The sequence below is a fragment of the Lagenorhynchus albirostris genome, chromosome 15 (genome assembly GCF_949774975.1).
Source record: "Lagenorhynchus albirostris chromosome 15, mLagAlb1.1, whole genome shotgun sequence".
NCBI classification, from domain to species: Eukaryota; Metazoa; Chordata; class Mammalia; order Artiodactyla; family Delphinidae; genus Lagenorhynchus; species Lagenorhynchus albirostris.
In genome coordinates, this window is record NC_083109.1 from 66,514,636 (window position 1) to 66,534,900 (window position 20,265).

The 20,265-nt window shown below is 52.8% G+C and overlaps 1 protein-coding gene across 4 annotated transcripts in view; it reads left to right on the forward strand.

Annotated features, from left to right (window-relative positions):
* The window catches only part of POLR3E (RNA polymerase III subunit E), a 31,961-nt gene extending 12,010 nt beyond the window's left edge, over positions 1–19,951 (forward strand). The window contains exons 5-21 of one of the 4 annotated variants that reach the window (XM_060122493.1): positions 715–830; positions 1,278–1,360; positions 3,176–3,283; positions 3,655–3,704; positions 4,032–4,151; positions 5,466–5,551; positions 5,815–5,859; positions 5,953–6,044; positions 7,020–7,140; positions 9,694–9,775; positions 11,050–11,109; positions 11,202–11,359; positions 11,884–11,945; positions 12,530–13,053; positions 15,335–15,412; positions 18,043–18,168; positions 19,154–19,951. In XM_060122493.1, coding sequence (XP_059978476.1) covers positions 715–830; positions 1,278–1,360; positions 3,176–3,283; positions 3,655–3,704; positions 4,032–4,151; positions 5,466–5,551; positions 5,815–5,859; positions 5,953–6,044; positions 7,020–7,140; positions 9,694–9,775; positions 11,050–11,109; positions 11,202–11,359; positions 11,884–11,945; positions 12,530–13,053; positions 15,335–15,412; positions 18,043–18,168; positions 19,154–19,210 — 1,968 coding nt within the window. In that variant the 3' untranslated portion in view covers positions 19,211–19,951. Of the gene's footprint in view, positions 1–714; positions 831–1,277; positions 1,361–3,175; positions 3,284–3,654; positions 3,705–4,031; positions 4,152–5,465; positions 5,552–5,814; positions 5,860–5,952; positions 6,045–7,019; positions 7,141–9,693; positions 9,776–11,049; positions 11,110–11,201; positions 11,360–11,883; positions 11,946–12,529; positions 13,054–15,334; positions 15,413–18,042; positions 18,169–19,153 lie in introns of those variants that run through there. The other 3 variants (XM_060122494.1, XM_060122496.1, XM_060122495.1) reach the window with 3 other exon arrangements.
* Positions 19,952–20,265: the final 314 nt, after the last annotated feature.

The following is a 20,265-nucleotide window of genomic DNA, read 5'->3' on the forward strand; positions in this document are numbered from 1 at the left end:
GGGTGGGAGCTGAAAGAATCCAGGAGACAGGCCTTTTGGGGGTGGAAGCGCAGAGGAGTGATTGGAGAGTTAGGAAGAAAACCAGCAGCTTGCAGGGCCTTGAAAGCTGCAGGAGGAAAAACTTCCAGAAAGAAGGGGGGTGGGCAGCTCCAGAGAGGCCAGGGAGGAGTGAGGCTTGAGATGAACTAGAACATGGGGTGGGTGGACCCACGTTCACAGGACAGGGCAGGGCCAATGCGAAGAGGGCACGATATGGGGAATCTAGTGCCTCTCAGGGCTAGGGTGATGGAACAGGAGTCATGCCTTTCCTCGGGCACCTGCAGCTCCAGGCCCTGTTGCCATGTAAAAAGCTGTACCAGTATTGCCAATTCTGCTGACTTTTCAAAAGAAGTTGGAAATAAGGTTAAAAGAGAAAAGGTCTTGATTTTTAAATGTTGGCACCTAATTTAGATTTGGGGGAGTGGAATTGTGGGTGCGGGCAAGCAAAACTACATGAACCCCCTCCCAAAGAAAGCACTCTGGCTCTTCTATTGGAGTTTGGCTTTGTGGCTTTTGTGTGGACTGAAGCCTAGGGGCCCTCGGAGAGGGATGGTGTCAGTCCTGCTTCTGGGCAGGGACTGGGGTTAGGGAGGTAGGCATGGTGGGTTTGAGGGGATGCCCTGAGGGCTGTGCCTTGGGGTCCTCATAGATGCTGGGGGTGTTTGGTGCCTCCAGGTGGAGCTTGAGATGGCCATCGACACGCTGAATCCCAACTATTGCCGCAGCAAAGGGGAGCAGATCGCGCTGAACGTGGACGGGGCCTGCGCTGACGAGACCAGCACATACTCCTCGTGAGTTGCCCAAGGCCTCCGAGCTTCACGTTTTTCAAATACGAGCCTTCCAGAGCCCTCAGAGATACCTAGGCCTCGTGCTCTACAGCTAAGCTTCCCACCAGCGTCCTGTCTTTGCATGGCTGGGCCTGGCGCAGACTCGTCCCCATGGGAAACGTCTTCCCTCCCGAGATGGCTCCTCTGACCAAGTTCTTCCTGGGCTGAGAGACAAGCTGGCCCCTCGACGGGAGAGGGAGCTCCCACCCACTGCTTGTTTCTTGGGCTGCACATGAGGTTTCCTCATCCCCAGCTCCCCTTCTGCGGCACCTGTGGCCTGTCCTGTGGCCTGTCCTGTGGCCTTGGTCTCTGGCAGTTGGATTTTAGGTGTCTGGGGTGGAGGGGGCTCCGCCTACAGGCCCAGGCCTGGAGCTTCCTTCCCCTTGACGTCTGTCCTCCCTGTGCTTGTAGGAAGCTGATGGACAAGCAGACGTTCTGCTCTTCCCAGACCACCAGTAACACGTCCCGTTATGCTGCCGCGCTCTACAGGCAAGGTACCCGCGCTGGACATCCCTGACTGCCATGGCTTGTGAGGGCTGAGTGGGTGGGAGGGAAGCAGAATGGGGGCTGGGACAGGAAGAGGACACCCCGAATGCTAGATACCCACAGAGGCCAGATAGGTTGTAGAAATGACAGATTGTCAGGGGAATGGAATTTGGCACCTCAAGGGACTTTTAGCTTGACACTGCCATACCCGATGGGGTGGAGGTCAAAGGTCATTGTCCTCCTGGGACACAGACACACACAGCATAACCTTTTGGATGGGGTAGAATTTTGTCTTAAATACGAGGTACTTAGGACCCAGTAATTCCATTCCTAGAAACCATCTACGCAAGAGAAATGAAAACACGTCTCCACACAAAAACTTGTATGTAGGTGTTCATAGCAGCATTATTCATGGTAGTGAAAAGTGGAAATGATCCAGATTCCATCAGCTGATGCACGGATAACAAAATATGGTATAGCCACACGTTAGAATATTATTTAGCCATAATAAGGAAAGAAGTACAGATAAGCACTCCAGCATTGGTGAGCCTTGAAAACATTAGGCTAAATGAGAGAAGCCAGGCGCAAAGGACCACGTGTTACATGGTTCCATCCATATGAAATGTCCAGAATAGGCGAACCCGTAGAGGCAGAAAGTAGATTATTGGTTTCAGAGGCTGGGAGGAGAGTAGATGGGGAGCGACTGCTGATGATGGGTACAGGGTTTCTTTCTGGGGTGATGAAAATGTTCTAAAGTTGATTGTGGTGCTGGTTTACTAGTTTGTGAATATGTTAAAATACATTGAATTGTATGCTTGAAAAGGGTAAATTATATGGTATGTGAATTATATCTCAGTAAAGCAATTAAAAAGTACAAGGTTTCTATAAGTATTTAGAGTTTATAAAGCAATAAATGAAATTTGAGCACTTAGGAAATAAACTGTGATAGAATAAAAGTAATGTCAAATAACTATACTCTTCTATTTTGAACCCCAGTCTCAAGGATAGAGCTCTTTAAAGCCACATTCCTTGCAGCCAGGCCTAGTCACTCACTTACTTCTCGTCTCAAGCATTCTGCTCCCTCTGGAGTCCCAGAGAGCTTCCACAGAGCCTTAGTGTCTGTCTGATTTCTTTTCTTTCAAGGCTGCATTGGCTTGATTGAAATTGATTACCTTTGCACTGCCTCCCAGTGCACAGGTCTGATTCACAAGAGAAAGTCACGATCTTTGCCAGAGACGGCGTAGACACTCCTCCACCGGGCTCCGCCAGGCCTCCTCTCCAGCCCCGTTTGCACTAGCCAACTTCTTAACAGGACGGGTGGGATTTTGACAGGAAGAGGTGGGAGGATGAGGAGGAGAGGTCTGGGCGTGTGTGGGGTTAGGGAGGCGCTGAGGGTGGTCTGGCAGAGGCCTGGCGGGGGAAGAGCAGGGCGTGTTTGGTGTGGATGAGTGGCCCAGCGTGGCTGGAACAAGCGAGTGTGGGAGGGCATTGGGGACCGGGGTTGGGAGGCCCTTGAATGCTGGAGCAGGAGGCTTTGCAGGCAAGCCTTAAGGAAGTGACATTGGGTGGAAGAGTCTGCGTTCATGTCTTCATCTGGTTTGTGTACTTCCTGTGTCCAGCACAGCCAGATCGGGTTGGGAATGGCCATCGGCCTGGTGGTCCCAAGGCTCTAGGACTGGGGGCTAGAGCAGAGGTGGGAGGCGGTTTGGCAGTGAGCCGAGGCCTTTAGGGGAGTCTGGGGCCCTTGGTAGCTCCCTTGAGCCAAGCTGTGTGGGTCAGCCTCAGCTCCTAGAGTCAGGTCCAAGCCCTTCTTCCTCTGCCAGGTGAGCTCCACCTGACACCTTTACATGGCATCCTGCAGCTGCGGCCCAGCTTCTCTTACCTGGATAAGGCAGATGCCAAGCACCGTGAGAGGGAGGCAGCCAACGAGGGTGAGCTCTGGACCCCTAGCCCTGCTATCTGTCTGTCTGTCTGTCTGTCTGTCTGTCTGTGTATGTTAGCAGGGTAGGTTGGTCGTGGTAAGAAGTATTAAAGGGATGGATTATAGGATCCTTGGCAGCATCCCTGGCTGCTACCCCCTGGATACCAGGAGCACCCACCCCACAATTACGACAACCAAAAATGTCTCTGAATTTCCAAATGTCTCCTGGGGGGCAAAATTGCCCCTAATTGAAAACCACTGACTTAGGCAGCTACGTCGGTCCAGAAGGAGAATTCACAGGCTTCGCTGCTTGAGACCTGCCTGGTGGGTGGGGTGTAGAGCCTCCAACAGAGGCTGCAAGCAAGGCTTTTTCTTTTGCAGCGGGAGACTCTTCACAGGACGAGGCAGAAGAAGATGTGAAGCAGATCACGGTGAGCTCTGGCCCCGAGAGAGAGTGCAGCCTGGGAGGCAGCAGGGCCAGCTTTGTAGCTCAGCTTCCTGGAAGCAGCAAGGGGTGGGAGGGTCTGCAGAGAACATGGGCTCTGGGGTGAAACATACAGAAACAGAGTCCATGCCTTAGAGCCTCCTTGCTGGGCTACCTGGAGGGATAATCTACCCTCTGCCCAGCCTGAATTGGGTGGCAGTGGGAAATGCCCCAGATGTGAGGTTCTCTGGCCTCCTGGTGGGTGCTGGGGCAGCAGCCTGGAAACGCCCCAGGCCTGAGGTTGTGGACCCGCCCCTCCCCGCCCCCCAACCAGGTGCGGTTCTCCCGGCCTGAGTCGGAGCAGGCCCGCCAGCGCCGCGTGCAGTCCTACGAGTTCCTGCAGAAGAAGCATGCTGAGGAGCCCTGGGTCCACCTGCACTACTATGGCCTGAGGGTGAGCTGGGGTCCCTGGGCGGTGCTGACACTGGCCAGGGTGGGGTCCTGGGAGAAAAGCCCCAGTGCCTGGGAAGTGTTACCTGGTGGCTTCATTGTCTCACATTTAACTTCTTTCAGATTCAGTCGTAGCCACTTGGTAGTGCCACAGGGAGAGAGGTTAAGCCCTGTGAGCAGTTTGTCCTCCCTTCCCACCTACTGTGTGCCCCAAGGGAGTGAGTCTGCCACGTCACTGGTGGGGGTTGTGGCCCCCCGGGCACTCCCTGAGTGTGAGCATCTTGCGGGCTCAGTGAGGCTGTTTGGTTACGTACTTTTTTTTTTTTTTTTTTTTTTTTTTTTTGTGGTACGCGGGCCTCTCACTGTTGTGGCCTCTCCCGTCGCGGAGCACAGGCTCCGGACGCGCAGGCTCAGCGGCCATGGCTCACGGGCCCAGCCGCTCCGCGGCATGTGAGATCTTCCCGGACTGGGGCACGAATCCATGTCCCCTGCATCGGCAGGTGGACTCTCAACCACTGCGCCACCAGGGAAGCCCTGGTTACGTACTTTTAAGTATCGTGGGCCCTGAATGAAGGCTAGACGCTTCATCGGCTGCTCTGTGGAGAATCAGCCATCTGTCCCATGGCTGAGTTCAGCGTGCACCTGCCAAGGGTGATTTTTACTGTACTTAGAGCGCAGTCCTCGAAACTGTGTTGAGTAAGGGAAGCTCACAAAGACACCATAGACAAGGGCTCCCCAGCGTTTTTCTGGGGGAGGAGCAACCCCTGATTATTCTGAAACCTTCCTGAAAGAGATTTGTGTTGACAGAGCCTTACACTTTGGGTCAATCAGACTTCCAGAAGCTCTGCTATTTCCTAGTGTGTAACCTTAGGCAAATTACTTAATCTCTCTGAGGCTCAGTTTCCTTATCTGTAAAATGGGAATAATAATAAGAGTACCTAATTTCATAGTTATTTTGGGGATGAGATGAGGTAGAGTATGTATACAGCCATTGGAACAGGGCCTGGCACATAGTAGATGCTCAGTGAATGTTAGTTGTTATTTTTATCATTGCTTTCACTGTTCCTGTATCAGACAGGGCACTGAGGCGCGGGTGCTGGGGCTGTGTAGTCATAAAGGCAGGAGGGTAGTTGGTTGAGGCCACATCGCAGAGGCCTTGAGTGCCATGCTCAGGAGGTTGGATTGATCCTGTGGTTGGCCTCAGAACAGGACAGTGGGTGGCTGGAGCAGAAGGTGATGCAGGGGTGAGACCTGGATCACAGAGGGAGGCCTGGAATGTTGGCTGAGGTTCCTCTCACACCCTATTCCCCCCCAACAGGACAGCCGCTCTGAGCATGAGCGCCAGTACCTGCTGTGCCAGGGCTCCAGTGGGGTTGAGAACACAGAGCTTGTCAAGTCACCCAGGTGAGACTGGCCAGCCCAGGGCTGCTAAGGGCTACTGAGCCTGACACTGGTCCCAGGAGGATCCCTCTGTTGTGGGTCCTCCCTTGGGACTGTGGCCCCTTCTGTAACATGGGGGAGGGATGTGGAGTAGCCCATCATCCTCTGGAGAGGGCCAGGAGGGGGTGTGGGAGTTTGCGGGGGGCCTTGGATACAGCCTGGTTGGGGTCTGGGTGGGCCAAGGACAGAGCCCTGGGAGCTGCTGACCCCGTTCTCTCCTGCCACAGTGAGTACCTCATGATGCTGATGCCTCCCAGCCAGGAGGAGGAGAAGTGAGTAGAGGGGCTAAACGCCTTCACCCCCCTTCCCCTTCCCACCCCCTAACGCGCCCCGGCCCCCTAACCCTTTGCATTTGTTTTCAACAGAGACAAACCCGTGGCCCCCAGCAATGTCCTGTCCATGGCTCAGCTGCGCACCCTGCCCCTAGCTGATCAGATCAAGATCCTGATGAAGAATGGTGGGTGGGCAGCCCTTCCCTGCCTTCTGGGGGGCCCCAGCCCTGCCACCTCCTGGGGAAGTGGAGTTAGGAAAGAGTTAAGGACCAAGGGGCGAGACCAGAGGCCCCACTACCCAGAGCCCACCCAGCTTTACAGCTCTGACCTTGTCTGGAAGGCGCACTAGAGCTGGTGGCAGGCTACCTCAGATGGGCTGCGGGTCCCTGCCACCTTTGCCACTCACCTGCTGTGTGAGCCTGGGCAGGCCACGGGCCTTCCTGAGCCTTAGATTGTTCATCTATAAAAAGGAACTAAGACAGCTCCTGGGGCTGAGGGGAGGCCTCAGAGGTGAGGCCCCTAAAGGGACTGCACAGAGCCTTGCATGTGAACGTGAGCTGCGTCCATTTTCACAGCGAAGTGCGTTCACTTGCACTGCTTTGTGGTGCCCTCGCCAGGCTCTGCACCGTGGGGATGCTGAAGGCCAGAACCTTTAGAGTGGACGTGAGCCTTGAACCTCAGAGCGGAGTCCCAGGCCCTGGGCTCTTCTGAGATGCCAGCACCAGGGGCTCCGGGGTCTGAGTGGAGAGGGGCGCTCCCGGGGGGAGCCAGGCCACTGGCCTTGCTGCAGAAGACACGGGGCCTCCCCAGGCCCTGCCCCTTCTCACTTGGGCTAGGGGCTCGTGTGGGGGAGAGCAGAGCACGGTGATGAAGTGCATGAACTTTGGACCCAGATGGCCTGGGTTCAAGTCCTGGCCGTGCCACTTACTAGCCAAGTGATCATGGGTGAATTTTGAAACCTTCCTGGGCTGAGTCTTCCTCATGAGGCACGCCTCGGTCTTCCAGTGGGTGTTTCCTCCAGGGCTCAGTGAGAGGCGGGTGCCTGCCCAGGGTAAGCAGCCAGTGAATGCCAGCTGTTACTGTTAGCACTGTCATGCTGGGATTGTTATGTGAGCCCAGGCCCCTCTTGCCTTGTCTGATGTCTCCTGTGCCCTCCTCAGTGAAGGTCATGCCTTTTGCCAACTTGATGAGCCTCCTGGGCCCCTCCATCGACTCTGTGGCTGTTCTGCGTGGCATCCAGAAGGTGGCGATGTTAGTCCAAGGAAACTGGGTGGTGAAGAGGTAAGTTCATTTTAGTCCCTTAGTTGGGAGCACTTAACCCATTTAAATTGAATGTTAAGTACTGATGTTTTGGGTTTAAGTCTACCTTAGTGCTTTTTATTTGTCCAGCTTACATTGCATTTTATATTCATTTTTACTTTCTTTTCTTGTTATTCCGGTTCCCCCACTAACTTGGAAGTTATCCTTTCTTGACTTAGTGATTACCCTGCAGATTTCACAGTTTAATATTAGTTGCCGCTTTTTACCCTCATCCATGACGATTCAACGACCTTTAGAATATTTTATATTTATCTTCCTCTCAACTCATGTGTCATTGTATTTATATATTTTAATTCTGTTTTAAACCCCATAAGACATTATACTGTCCAGTCAATATTTTTGAGATCTACTGACGTATTTGCCTTTTTATTTTGCTCATCATTCCTTTCTGCATCTCTGAGTTCCTAACTGTGATAATTTCCTTCTGCTAAAGTGAAGGTCTTCAGGTGATGAATTTCTTTGTTTTTTTAATCTGGAAATGTCGATTTCACCTTTGTTCTTGAAGGATACTTTTGTTTGTTTTTAATTTTATTGAAGTATGGCTGATTTACAATATTGTGTTAAGGGTATTTTTTACTGAGTATAGAATTCTAGGTTGATTATTTTCTTTCCACACACTGATGTAATTTCATTGCAGTTTGACTTCCATTGTTTTTGTTGTCTGTCTAATACATGTTCCTTCGTTTCCCTCTGGCTGCATTTAAGATTTTCTCTTGCTTTGGCTTCCCAGGGCTCATTAAGATGGGCCTAAGTGGGAATTTCTTTTTATGTATCCTGTTGGGGTTCATAGGTCCTGAATCTGTGGCTTGCTGTCCTTCAGTAGTTTCTCTCCTCCTGTGATTCCTCCTCTAGACCCTGCCTCCTCCCTAGACTGTCAGGGGTAGGGACTGTCTGTTTTGACTCTCCCTTTATCCCTGGTACTCAGTATAATGCCTGGCAAATGGTAGACCCTTGGTAAATACGGTGTGGCTATGTTTTACGCACACTTGAATTACATTACTTCTAAATTGTATAATATAAAATGCTTGAATACTCACTTTTTAGAAAGTGTGATGTAAAGTGAACAATCTGTCAAAATGTAAATTGTTCCAAATTTTTAAAAAAGTTATTCATTGCAAAAAGTCCATCATTTCACAGTTGGTTGGCCAGGTAAACTGCAAAGTCATGTCACTGCCACGTGGTGACGGCCTTTCCCTGGGAAATGATGCCCAACATGCCTTGTGGGTCCTTGCAGCTATTGTCTTATGTGACACAAGTGTTTAAGTACGAGGACCTTCGTGATGGCACATCACTTGTTAAATGGGACACTTATGTGTATTTATGCTGCGGATGGATGAAATCCAGGAGGGACCATCCCATTAGCCCCCTGAGGATGCTCGCCCAGAGGAGGCACGGAGACTTGCCAAATGTCTGGCAGCCGGGCAGCCACAGAGCTGGGGTTTGAGCTCCCCCAGCACCGCGCGTGCCCTGGTGCTGCTGCCGCATTCAGCTTATGGTCTGCCTGTCCCTGTGACTTGAAGGTAGGCCCTCCTGGGCCCTGTGTGTTCTGCCACACCTGTGGGCAGTGGTCCTTCCATGCCCTGTCCCTCTGTGTTCCTGTGAGGAGCTGATACAGGATGCTCCCATCTGTTGAGTAAATGTGTCTGGACGGCTTGTTCTGTGCCCTGCACTGTGCTCTCATTCAGTGCTGTCCCTGTCCTCAGGAAAGTGTGCCGGGGGGATGGGTGGGGCAGGCACCGTTACAGCCCAGTGCACGGACCACACTGTGTACTTAGTGGGTACCTCCTCTCCGTGTGGCAGAGATGGGGCCAGGGCCCTGTCCCGTAGAGCTTTACAGGAAGGGTGGACACAGAGCTCAACCTTGAAGGAAAGTAGTAGTTGGCTGCCAGGTGGGATTGAGGAGGCGAGTGGGGCGGGGAGAGCAAAGGTGCCCCGGGCACGGATGGCCGGGGACGTGTGTGTTTTCCTGGGCGGCGGGGTCTGCGTCTGGACTTGGGGTCAGGAGATGCCTTTAAGCCTTGGTGCCTGCTCGTCTGCCCTTGAAGGTCCCTGAGCCTTGAGTGCGGGTCCCATTCTCTCCAAAGGCTTCAGCCTCGCCCGTGCTTGGGGTCTGTCTGGACCCCAGTCCCTGACCCCTCCTGCCTCAGCTCACACTGCTCCCCCCTCCCTTTCAACCAGTGGTAAGGCCTTGTGTGTTGCTTTACAGGTGGGACTTGCTGTCTGCCAGAGTCCTGGGCTCACCTTGTCTGTCTCTGGGCCCCTGGCCCCTCCAACTATGTCAGGGGCCTTGGGGCTGGGCCAGTGTGTGAGGGGGGCGTTGGGAAAGGGGTAGGAGGAAGAACTCTTGGAGCCAGGCTCCCAGGGAAGAGGGGAGGGTCTGAGGGGAGCGTTTGGGGCCCAGGCCGGCCCTCGCCCGTGTTGTAAAGAGGCCTGAGCTTCCACTCGGAGCCTGAGGGAGTGGGGGGCAGAGGGGCTGAGGACAGGGACTGACCTGCCGCCCTGTCTCATTGGCAGTGACATCCTGTACCCCAAGGACTCTTCTAGCCCTCACAGCGGCGTGCCTGCTGAGGTGCTCTGCAGGGGCCGAGACTTTGTTGTAAGTGCCCAGGCTCTCTGGCCTTCCGGGTTGGGGCATTATGGGCGGAGGACTGGGGCAGCACAGAGTGTCCAGGCAGCGGGCAAAGGGCAGGTATGTGTGGCCAGGGTGGGGCTGGGGGGAGTGGAGGGCTCTGGACTCTGTGCCTTTCTTCTCCTTCCTCTCAGACCCTGGAGTCTTGAGCTTCATAAGAACCTCTGAGTTCCTAGCCCGGAGGTTGCACACTGGAGTCCCATAGGTAGATTCTGGCCAAGGAGCTGTTTGACCTGAGTGGTGTTTTTAAAATGTTGACTTAGTTGTCCATTTTTACAAATCACAGTCATGATTCAAACTAGATTTCCGTCTTGTCATGAATAATTGGACAGTCTGGTACCACTGGACCCGCACCCCCAAACAGCACCCTCTTTGAGTGGGGCTCACGCTCTCCAGTTCACAACCGCTTTCCTCGTGCGTGTTTCCTGCACTGTTGCTGTGGGCTTTTTGCAGCTCCTGAGCTGGCTCATGCCTCCACCCCGTCACCCTATCTGCCCCCCAGCCCTTATCCAGAGCTTAAGTCCCAGCCAAGGCATCCCTCCCAAATGCCTGACCCCTGAGCTGCTGGGACCTGTGCTGCCTCCCTTGACCTTGGCAGTGTGCTTTGAGTTTGCTGCAGTCTGTCTCCTTGGAGCTGTCCGTGGTGACCTTGGAGAGCTCATGCGCAGACCTAATCACACCAGGCAGCCCTTAAGCTGTTTCAGAGAGCGCCTCCGTTTTTCCTTTTCCCAGCTGGGTGTCCCAGCTCCTGTGGGTACTTAGCGTCTAGATGCCTGTGTGGTTTATTTTCGTCTCTGGGGGTCAGGCTGCAGTGGCTTCGACTCCCAGGCTCGCCTTCCACACGTGTGCCACTCACCCTCAGCTGCCTGTCAGCCCTCCTCTGTTCGCGCAGACACCGTCACATCTGGGGGTCTGGGAGAGGGTCTGGTCAAATCTGAGTTGTTGTAGGTGACATACGGGCAAGGTATCCCCCATCCCAGGGAGCTTGTGTGGTGTGGAGTGGGTCCAGCTGCCCTGGAAGAGGTGGCCCAGGAGGTCCCTTACAGAGGAGGAGAAGGAGGCTCAGAGTTGAAGTGACTGCCCTCAGCCAGGACCCAGGCCCAGTCTGCCTGACACCCAGGCCGGCTCAGAGCCGCCACTTCGTGCCCTCATCCCAGGCTCCCAGGACAAGAGCAGGGGTTTGGGGGACAGTCCTAGTAGGATCCCTGCCTCCTAGAAACAGGCTTCTTTTTCTCCCTTAGATGTGGAAGTTCACGCAGAGCCGGTGGGTGGTAAGGAAAGAGGTGGCAGCGGTGACTAAAGTAAGTGAAGTTCTTCTTGATCCGAGAGGCCCAGCCCCACTACTGGAGGAGTGGGGGCTGGGCGTGCCTCACCTTTGCCCCCCTCTCCCCAGCTCTGCGCGGAAGACGTGAAGGACTTTCTAGAGCACATGGCCGTAGTGAGGATCAACAAGGGCTGGGAGTTCATCCTGCCGTATGACGGGGAGTTCATCAAGAAACATCCAGATGTGGTCCAGCGGCAGCACATGCTGTGGACGGGCATCCAGGCCAAGTAAGAGCTTGCTGGGCGGGATGAGGGGGAGCCAGGCAGAGGAACAGCAGGTTGTCCCCAGCCACCTGCTTCCAGCGGGGAGCACAGCCTGGCTGCATCTGGGGCGGGAATGCAAATTTGGGGCTGTGTGCACCCCTCCCCCACTCAGGTGGACTTTGCTGCTCGATCCCAGAATCCCCCCCGCAGAGACCTGGCACAGACACGCCTGCTGATCCGAGCTGACTCGAACTGACCCTCGTCTGTTCTGAGGGGTCGGGAAGGAGGGGGAAGCACTCAGCAGCAGGAGTGGGGGCTTGTGTGGCCCCAGGCAGGCTGGCGGGAGAGCAGCTGGGGAAGGGAGGGCGGGCCAGCGCTCCCTGCCCCCGCTGTGGGGCTCCAAGCCGCGGGGAGAGACCGTGGAAGCTCCAGGCGTGCGGCGTCTTCAGGGACTAGGATGTCCAGGGCTTAAGGGGGTATTTCTGCTGGGAGGCAGGTGACGTGAGGGGACACGGTGTAAAGTTAAGAGGGTTCACTCTTCTTTTCAGATTAGAAAAAGTTTATAATCTTGTGAAGGAAACCATGCCAAAGAAGCCGGATGGACAATCAGGTGTGGAGGGGTGTCGGCTGGGTGGGCCCCTAACCCTGACACTGGCTCCAGAAGGGCTACTTTTCTGGAACTTGTCAGGGCTCAGCCTGTGGGGGGAAATGAGGGGGCGTGGCTCATTGTTGGCTGCCCTTCTGTGCCCTCTTCCCTCAGCTGGAGGCTTGTCCAGTGGCAGAGCCTTGGCCTCAGGGACTGAGGCTTCTGGGTTCCAGGGCTGTGTCTGGGTTCCAGGCCTCTGAGATTTCTCGCCCTCTTGGGTTGGCAGGGATGCTGGTGGCAGGGACTCAGCAGTAACCCACCCTGGCTTGAGTCTCTGCATGTGGGAATCTGCTTTTCCTGGTTCTGTTTCTTCCCTCATTGTTGGGGTAGCCACATTCCTTCTGGGTGAGGTGGGGGCGAAAGGCAAGCCGGGCCCCTGGCTTCTGTACCAGCTGGCTTGCATCTTCCCTGTCCCCTTCCTCTGGTCAGCAGGTGTCCCCATCAGGATGGAAGGGAACGTCTGTGGGGCAGAGGGACCGGGGCCCTTCATCTCAGGCCCTTCCCTGCACGGTCCCTGCTGTCCTGAGCAGCCCTGTGTCTCTCCGCAGGGCCTGTCGGGCTCGTCTCTGGGGACCAGCGGGTCCAAGTCGCCAAAAGACAGGCCCAGCAGAACCACGCGCTGCTGGAGCGGGAGCTGCAGCGGAGGAAGGAGCAGCTGCGGGCGTCCTCGGTCCTGCCCGCTGTGCGGATCAAGGAGGAGCCCGTGAGTGAGGAGGGGGAGGAAGAGGAAGAGCGGGGGGCAGAGGATGAGCAGCCCATGGACACCTCGCCCGGCGGTGGCCTCCACAGCAGGCTGGCCAACGGGCTGCCTGCTGCGCGGGCGGCAGGCGGGGACAGCTTCAACGGGCACCCGCCCTCAGGCTCTGCCGGTACCCCCGTGGCCCGGGAACTGAGGGCCTTCGTGGAAGCCACCTTTCAGAGACAGTTTGTGCTCACGCTGAGCGAACTCAAGCGCCTCTTCAACCTGCACTTGGCCAGCCTGCCCCCCGGCCACATGCTCTTCAGCGGCATCTCGGACCGCATGCTGCAGGACACGGTGCTGGCCGCCGGCTGCAAGCAGATACTGGTGCCTGTAAGTAGCGCCTGCTGGATGGGCAGCACACGCCCCCCCGGAGGGCTCCTGGGTCGGCAGCATCTTTCCTGGCTGAAAGTGGCTGTGGAGAGAACCTGGTACCAGAGTGGCCTGAGCCCTGCCGGCCTTGGGGAAACAGCTGTTTGTAGGGGGCACGGGGCAGGGGCACTCGGGAGACTGTTGGCCTCGGTGTGAATCTCGGCTCCCACGTGGTTGCCGGGTTTACCTCGGGCCGGTCAGCCTCTCGGCTCTGCACCCTCATCTCAAGTGGGTGAATGTTAGTTTTTGTGTCACGGGGCTTTGGTGAGGGCTGAGTGGGAGCCTGAGGCCGTCACCTGTTGGCTTGGCACACAGCAGGGCCTTCCTTGGTCACGCCGGCTCCCCGTCCCAGGGTCTAGCCCCCTCCTGTGCCGGCACCTCCCTCATTCCTGTCAGCTTTGCCGTTTTTCAAGATGATTTCACTTCTAGTATCATTTGATCTTCTTGCAACGGTAGATGAAGAAACCCAAGTTTCAAAGAAGTAGAATGAACTTGTTTAAAGGTCACGTACCCAGGAAGTGATAGAGCTGGAAGTTGAACCTCTACAGTGGCTCCAAGTCTTAAATCCTTTTGCTTCAGCTGAGATGAGCTGGCCCTCTCACCAGAGCCCCCAGCTATGCCTGGGCTCCTGCCGGTGGGCCTCCCTGCCCTGGAGGCTGGCTGACTAGCGTGGCTCTGTGGCCTTTCCATTAGCATTTCTGGTGCCAAGCCTGCAGGTGCAGGGGCGGGCCACCCCCGCTCCCCCCAGGCTTTTGGGCTTCTCATCCTGTCATTGGAAGGGGCCCTAGAGGGGTGGAAGTGCAAGAGTAGAGGGACCCTTGGAGACCATCTCCCCGCGCTGAGGGTGAAGCGTGCCAGGCTGTGGTCCCAGGGAGGCTGTGCTCGTCATTCTCTCTCCCAGGCTCTGTCCAGACCTGGCAGCACGTGGGGTGAGGTGGGGCTGTGTCTGCCTCTTAACAAGGGAGCGCTGACGTCTGCAGTCTAAGGTCAGAGGCACCTGCAGCCTTGGGTGATGTGAGGCAAAGGCCCATCCCTGTGTACGTGAGGAGCAGAAACTAGGACAAGAGGCCCTGGGTCCCAGGCTGGCTGGGGTGTCCCGGGGGATCTGGCCCTCGTGGCAAGGAGCCTCCTTGGTGAGCTCTCTACAGAAGGTACTGGGGTTTGGGGGCCCTGCCCTGTTCGGAGCCACCCTTATCCACGTAGCAAACAGGTCCGGTTATCTGCAGACTCGCCTTTTGCTGACTGACTGAGCGAGGCAAGGGGGAGGCGCCTGCCTGATGTTGGCCAGGCCATCTTGTGCTGTTGGAGTGGATAGAGGGTGAGGGGCATGGAGTGGGCCACCCTCGGGACCCGTGATCCTGTATCACAGTCATGTCCAAGGTGGAATGTTCCTAGACCTGTCCAGCCTTGTTTTTCTTTATGTAAGGGAGCTGAGGCCCAGGGAGAGCAAGTACACTTGCAAAGACTTGAGTTTAACTCCTGGTTCTGCCACCTATTAGCTGTGTGACCACAGACATTGAGTGAACTTTCCGAACCGGGCTTTTCTCATGGAGAGTGGAGGCAGCAACACCTCGCTTCCTCTGTGGTAGCAAATGAGACTGTATATTTAGAGCCCCACCTGGGACTTTACATGGTAGGAACTGTTACTATTGCTTGTGTTGCGGTGCCACTCCACCAGGCGCCCCTTCCTCCGTCCCCCTTCTCCAGGAACCAGGAGCCCGGGCCACCCTTTCCTCGGCCCACCTTCGGACGCTGCTGAGCTGCGAGGCACGGGCCGCTTAGGGTCGGGCAGCCCCTCTAACCCGTACGAGCACGGCCCTTGCGGGAGGGATTGAAAGGAATCCCCAGGATATTCCTAAGGAGTTACAGGGACGGGAGTGCTTCTCAGGACATGTCGGAGGGTTGATATTTAGGGTGGGAGGACACAGGATGTTAAAGCAGAGAGGAGAGCTAATGCCAGGCTGATAGGAAAACAGGAGCAGCCTCCTCCCCGCCTTACCGAGCACGGCCGCGGGCCGCGGGCCGGTGCATCCGGCTCCTCACAGGAGCCTCTCCGCGCGGGGACTGGCTGGCGAGAAGGACGCAGAGGCAGGTGTGCCACGGCCCACGGCTGGTGGGAGGCAGGAGCTGGGACTGGAACTCTGTTCCCGGAAATGGGCCGGTGCAGACTGAGGGCCCCGGGGGAGGGAGGGTCCAGGTGGTGAACACGAGATCCGCCAGCTCACACCTGGGCCTTGGTCAGTTTCCCCCACAGACGGCTGCTTCCCCGGATGAGCAGAAGGTGTTCGCCCTCTGGGAGTCTGGAGACATGAGTGACCAGGTGAGGTGACCTTTGCTGCCATCCTCCCAGGAGCAGGTCGGTGTTCTGCAGAGGGTTAGGCCTTCGGGGAGACCCAAAGTGCGGTTGTGTCCACTTCAGATTTTCCAGCCGCTCCCAATTTTAAATATTCTGGCTCTGTGTCTCTGTGTACTTCAGACATGCTGGATGTGCTGGTAGTGTGGGCCAAAACCAGTGGCTTCCAAATGCCAGTCTGAACCATCGGCATCAAAATCGCCTTTTAAAAAATACAGAGATTCCCAGGACTGACCTCAGAGATTCAGTTCAGTTCCATAGGAATGGGGTAGGGTCCTAGGTATTTAAGTTTCTGCAAAGCTTTCTAGATGATTCTGATGCCCCGGCAGGCTTGTGAACCTGTGACAGACCACATTTTTCAGGTGGCTGATGGCGGTAGGAATTAAAAGGATTCCTTATCAGATCTCAGGTGCTGGATCAGATCTCAGGTTAGAGAAATTGGTCGTCTTGCCTCTAGTCACACCCAGACAGGAAGGGTCACGGGTGTCCAGTGAACAGAATATGAATGCAGCCAGCAGCACCTGAGGTCCAGAAGTTTTCCTTAAATCATGAGCTTGCCTGAGTTTTAAAGATTAAGATTTAATTGCTAAACTCCAATTGATCTGTCCTTTTCCAGGTCCTGTCCCTCAGGGGTGGGGAGAGGGGGAGTGAGCAAAGGCCCCCACTGAGTTCTCTGTCCCCTTTTGCCTCTTGGAGGGGGACTGACAGGCAGGCTGAGAATACCAAAGGGGCAGGGCCTTCTGTGATGGTGCCGTAGATGGAGAGCAAACTGGAACAGTCTCTGTGTGCTTTTGGCCAGAATAGGTGGCATCTGGGTTTCCTACTCCTGAAGTACTCCAATAATTAAAAGGAAAAAAGTATAAGCGCATGTTCTTAAAAATAAGTAAGACTGAAGCTGTATGGGAAACCATCTCCTGCCCTGCCTGACCTGATTCCCACTCTTCAGAGGCAGTCACTTTTTAACTACGAGATACCACCAAAAGAGTTCCTCCATTATTAAAAATTATTATATATATGCAAAATGTGCTTATACTGCTCTCTGATGTCTCAACTTGATGTTATCAATGGGCTTCCTGTTGTGGTGGATGAGGATTTAGTTCTTAGCTATGGGAGAATGTAGACAGGTGTGGGATGTGTTATGGCAATTTTTTTGTTAAATCATATATCAGTGCTTATAGCATCATGACTGGAAATTTGTTCATTGTAGAGCCAAATGCCAGTAGTATCTACGATTATATTCTTTTATTTTCCACTTTTTTCCAGCTATATTGAAATATAATTGACATCATTTCTTCTTTATACTACTTCCTATTCTCACTTACGTGGTTTTCTGAACACATAGATACCAAGAGTAGTACCGTTCTTGAGTCTTGATTCCCCGGATGCCTCTCCAGCAGAACCAGCTCCATGTCTCCTGCTGGCTGGCAATCTTTTGTCTTCCTTCTTGCTTAATTTTAGCTTCTAAGGGCACAGAGGAGTTGTCTGCATTCTTCCATGTCTTAAAATGGCTTTCTTTTGTCCTCCGGTTTTATTATTTGTCTGGGACTAGGATTTTGGAGGGCAAATCATTTTCCTCTGAATTTAAGATCATTTTCCACTGTATTCAAGCTTTCAGAGTTTTCGTGCACTGACACTCTGTTCCTTGGTCTTTTCAGTTTGATCCACACCCTTCCCTTGAACCAAACTACGGTTTTCCTCACTCCACATACAGCACATCAGTGCAACTCCAGAGGCACCCTGGTGTGGATTATTACTGTACTGGACAGTTGAGTCATTCTTACGAAGTTCTGTGATAGATTTGTAATTCCTGTACCTGTTTTTTTCTGTTCTTCCGGAATTCTTAGGTCATATGTTGGAACTAGAGGATCAAATCTTTTTTCTCTCATGTAACACCTTTTGTACTTGGCAGGGGGTGGGGATTTTGACTATCTTCTATCCTCCCTGTTTAGTTTTTCTTTGGGACGTAATGCTTTTCATGGCATCCTGTCTTGTTTGTGTGCCAGGACTTTAAGCCACTCACTCCTCATCCTGTTCTGTCTTCACGCAGTTTAGATGGTGGCTTCACCTGCCTACTGAATCAGTTACCACTCCTGTTTTTTGTTTTTTTTTTTTTCCCCCGGTACACAGGCCTCTCACTGCTGTGGCCTCTCCCGTCGCGGAGCACAGGCTCTGGACGCGCAGGCTCAGCGGCCATGGCTCACGGGCCCAGCCGCTCTGCAGCATGTGGGATCTTCCCGGACCGGGGCACGAACCCATGTTCCCTGCATCGGCAGGCGGACTCTCAACCACTGCGCCACCAGGGAAGCCCACCACTCGTTTTTTAATCACGAAAAACTATGTCTGAATCACTCATCTTCTGCCGATGCTTCACTGGGTTTTTGTTCTTGTGGGCATATACCTTTATTTCTTCATCTTATTGGGGTCTTAAGAGGTGACAAATTGGCCAAACGTATTTGTCTTTAACCAGAAGTCCTGAGCAAGGACGTTGATCAAAGACTGCAGCATGGAGTTAGGTCCAAAGCCTTTGGGTTTCTTGTTTGGGGATGTTTCTCTTTCAGGTGATTATTTCCCATAATAACATGTTTTTGCTACTAAAGCATCGACAGGTTTTGCTTGAAATTTTTTCCAAAAATTACCGGGTACGCCGGAACATGATCCAGTCTCGGCTGACTCAAGAGTGTGGAGAAGATCTGAGTAAACAGGAGGTGGATAAAGTGCTAAAGGTACATCCATTTTGTGTATAATAATATCTGGAGGCTCCAGGCTCTTGCTGACTGTGAGCTTAAGACCAGGGCGCCCACAGCTGGCTCCTCCCTGTCTTAGGTAGAGGCTGACAGTGTGTGGAAAGGGACCTAGTCTCGTGCGTTTCCTACTGCTGTGTTTATAAATCAGGCTTCCTCTGGACTCCTTCCCAGCCGGTCGGGTCTTCAGCAACAGATAATTGGCATCCGTGTGGTTGGTATATGCAAAAGGACTAAATTGAATAAGACTAAGCTCCATCTTAAAAAAATACAGTCATCCTTTCCAGTGCCAGGGCCTAGGTTAGAATCCTTACCCCACTCGTTCTTAAAAAAGTATAGTCATCCTTTCCAGTGCCAGGGCCTAGGTTAGAATCCTTACCCCGCTCGTTTGAATCGTGTACCACTTTCATGGTTTCTGCCATAGCCACATACTCACTCTTGTGCTACTTGCTTTTAGTAGAACAATTTTTAAATAAAATTTAGTTTAAAAAGGAATATATCATTTGTCTAGTATATGAAAATACTTAATTCCTGTTAAGCATTACCTATAATGCCTTTATGGATTGACTGTGGTACAAATATCATACTTGCAGAAGCACTGGAACACTGAAAGCTGATGACAAATCCCCTATATTCTAGTATTCTTATATTCCAGGTCCATAGATGCTGATGCTATTTGTGAAGCACTTTTGTTCTGGTCAGGTTATTCAGTTCTTGTATTTTGTGTTTATAGAGCACATTCATTTATAGTCCCTCACTCTTAAGATAACCCCTGAGGAGAGGAGGGGCTTGAGGCCCACACGTGGAGGAGGCTGGGCGGTGACCACAGTGATGTGGTCAGGCAGATTTTGATCTCCCATTTGTGTTCTCTCCATTAATCATAAATCAAGTTTTGATATTCTGCACAGAATGTAAGTAGCTCCTTTTCCTGCTAAAGTCTGCCCTTGACATGTTTCTCTATTCATAGGACTGCTGTGTAAGCTATGGTGGCATGTGGTACCTTAAAGGGACAGTACAGTCTTGACAATAGTTGCAAACCACTAACCCAGTGAATTCAAGCCCAAGGAAGGACGGCAGAGCCAGCAGAGGTGGAAGTAGAGTCTCGATTGCTTCAGAAGACGGAGCAAGAGGAACTGACCAACTCGTGGCCTGTGGCATTGCACTGTCCAGAGGACAGAGGGGATCATACTCGGCCAGTGGCAGGGTCAGCTTAAGTTCGACCGCTCCCAGAAGTGACCAGCTGGGACCTTCTCTGCAGTACAGTTTGAAATTCCTGATGTATTTTGTTTATTATTTGGTTTCATTCTCATAATAAAGAGAGTGTATACTGACATGGGCAGGATGATGAAAATCATGGTTTAATATTTTACTTTCAAACTTCATGCCAACAAGGTCTAGGTTATGTTTACAAGAAAACCTCAAGGTTTTTAATATTTTAAATGCCTAGAAGCCAATATTAAGTCTTCAATTATCTATCTGCTAAGACTTCTGCCAATTTCGTTAAACAATCCAAATTGAATTGTTTTACTGTTGGGTTCCTGTGGCCATTTTACCTTTTAAAACAACCTACTTTATGTAGCAGTCTCAACTGTTTACATGAACCATAGCAAAAAATCAGAATCAAATCCATTTATTCTTAATGTTTGCATAAGGATGCAAGCAAAACCAGGTAAGTATGGAACAATGTGTAAGTGAGGTCATCACACTTTGATGTAAAGAATTTATATTTTGTGTATTTTTAAAATAAATGCTAACACTAACGTGGCATCATGGTGCTGTTGTCTTCAAATGGTTACAAGAAGGCAATGCTCTCTGTGGTTTCAAAGCCTTGTATGTACACCAGAGGGAAGAGCGCGAGCAGCACTGCGCGGTAGTGCTGTGCAGTCACATATGTAATTGTAAAATTTTCTGGTAGACACATTAAGATAGTAAAAAGAAACTGGTTAAGTTTTAATATATTTGATTTAGCCTAATATAACTAAAACATCAACTTGTAATAAAAAATATTAATATTTTCTTGGTACAAAGTTTTCAAGATCTGGTATCTTATAACACACACAACTGGACTAGCTACAGTTT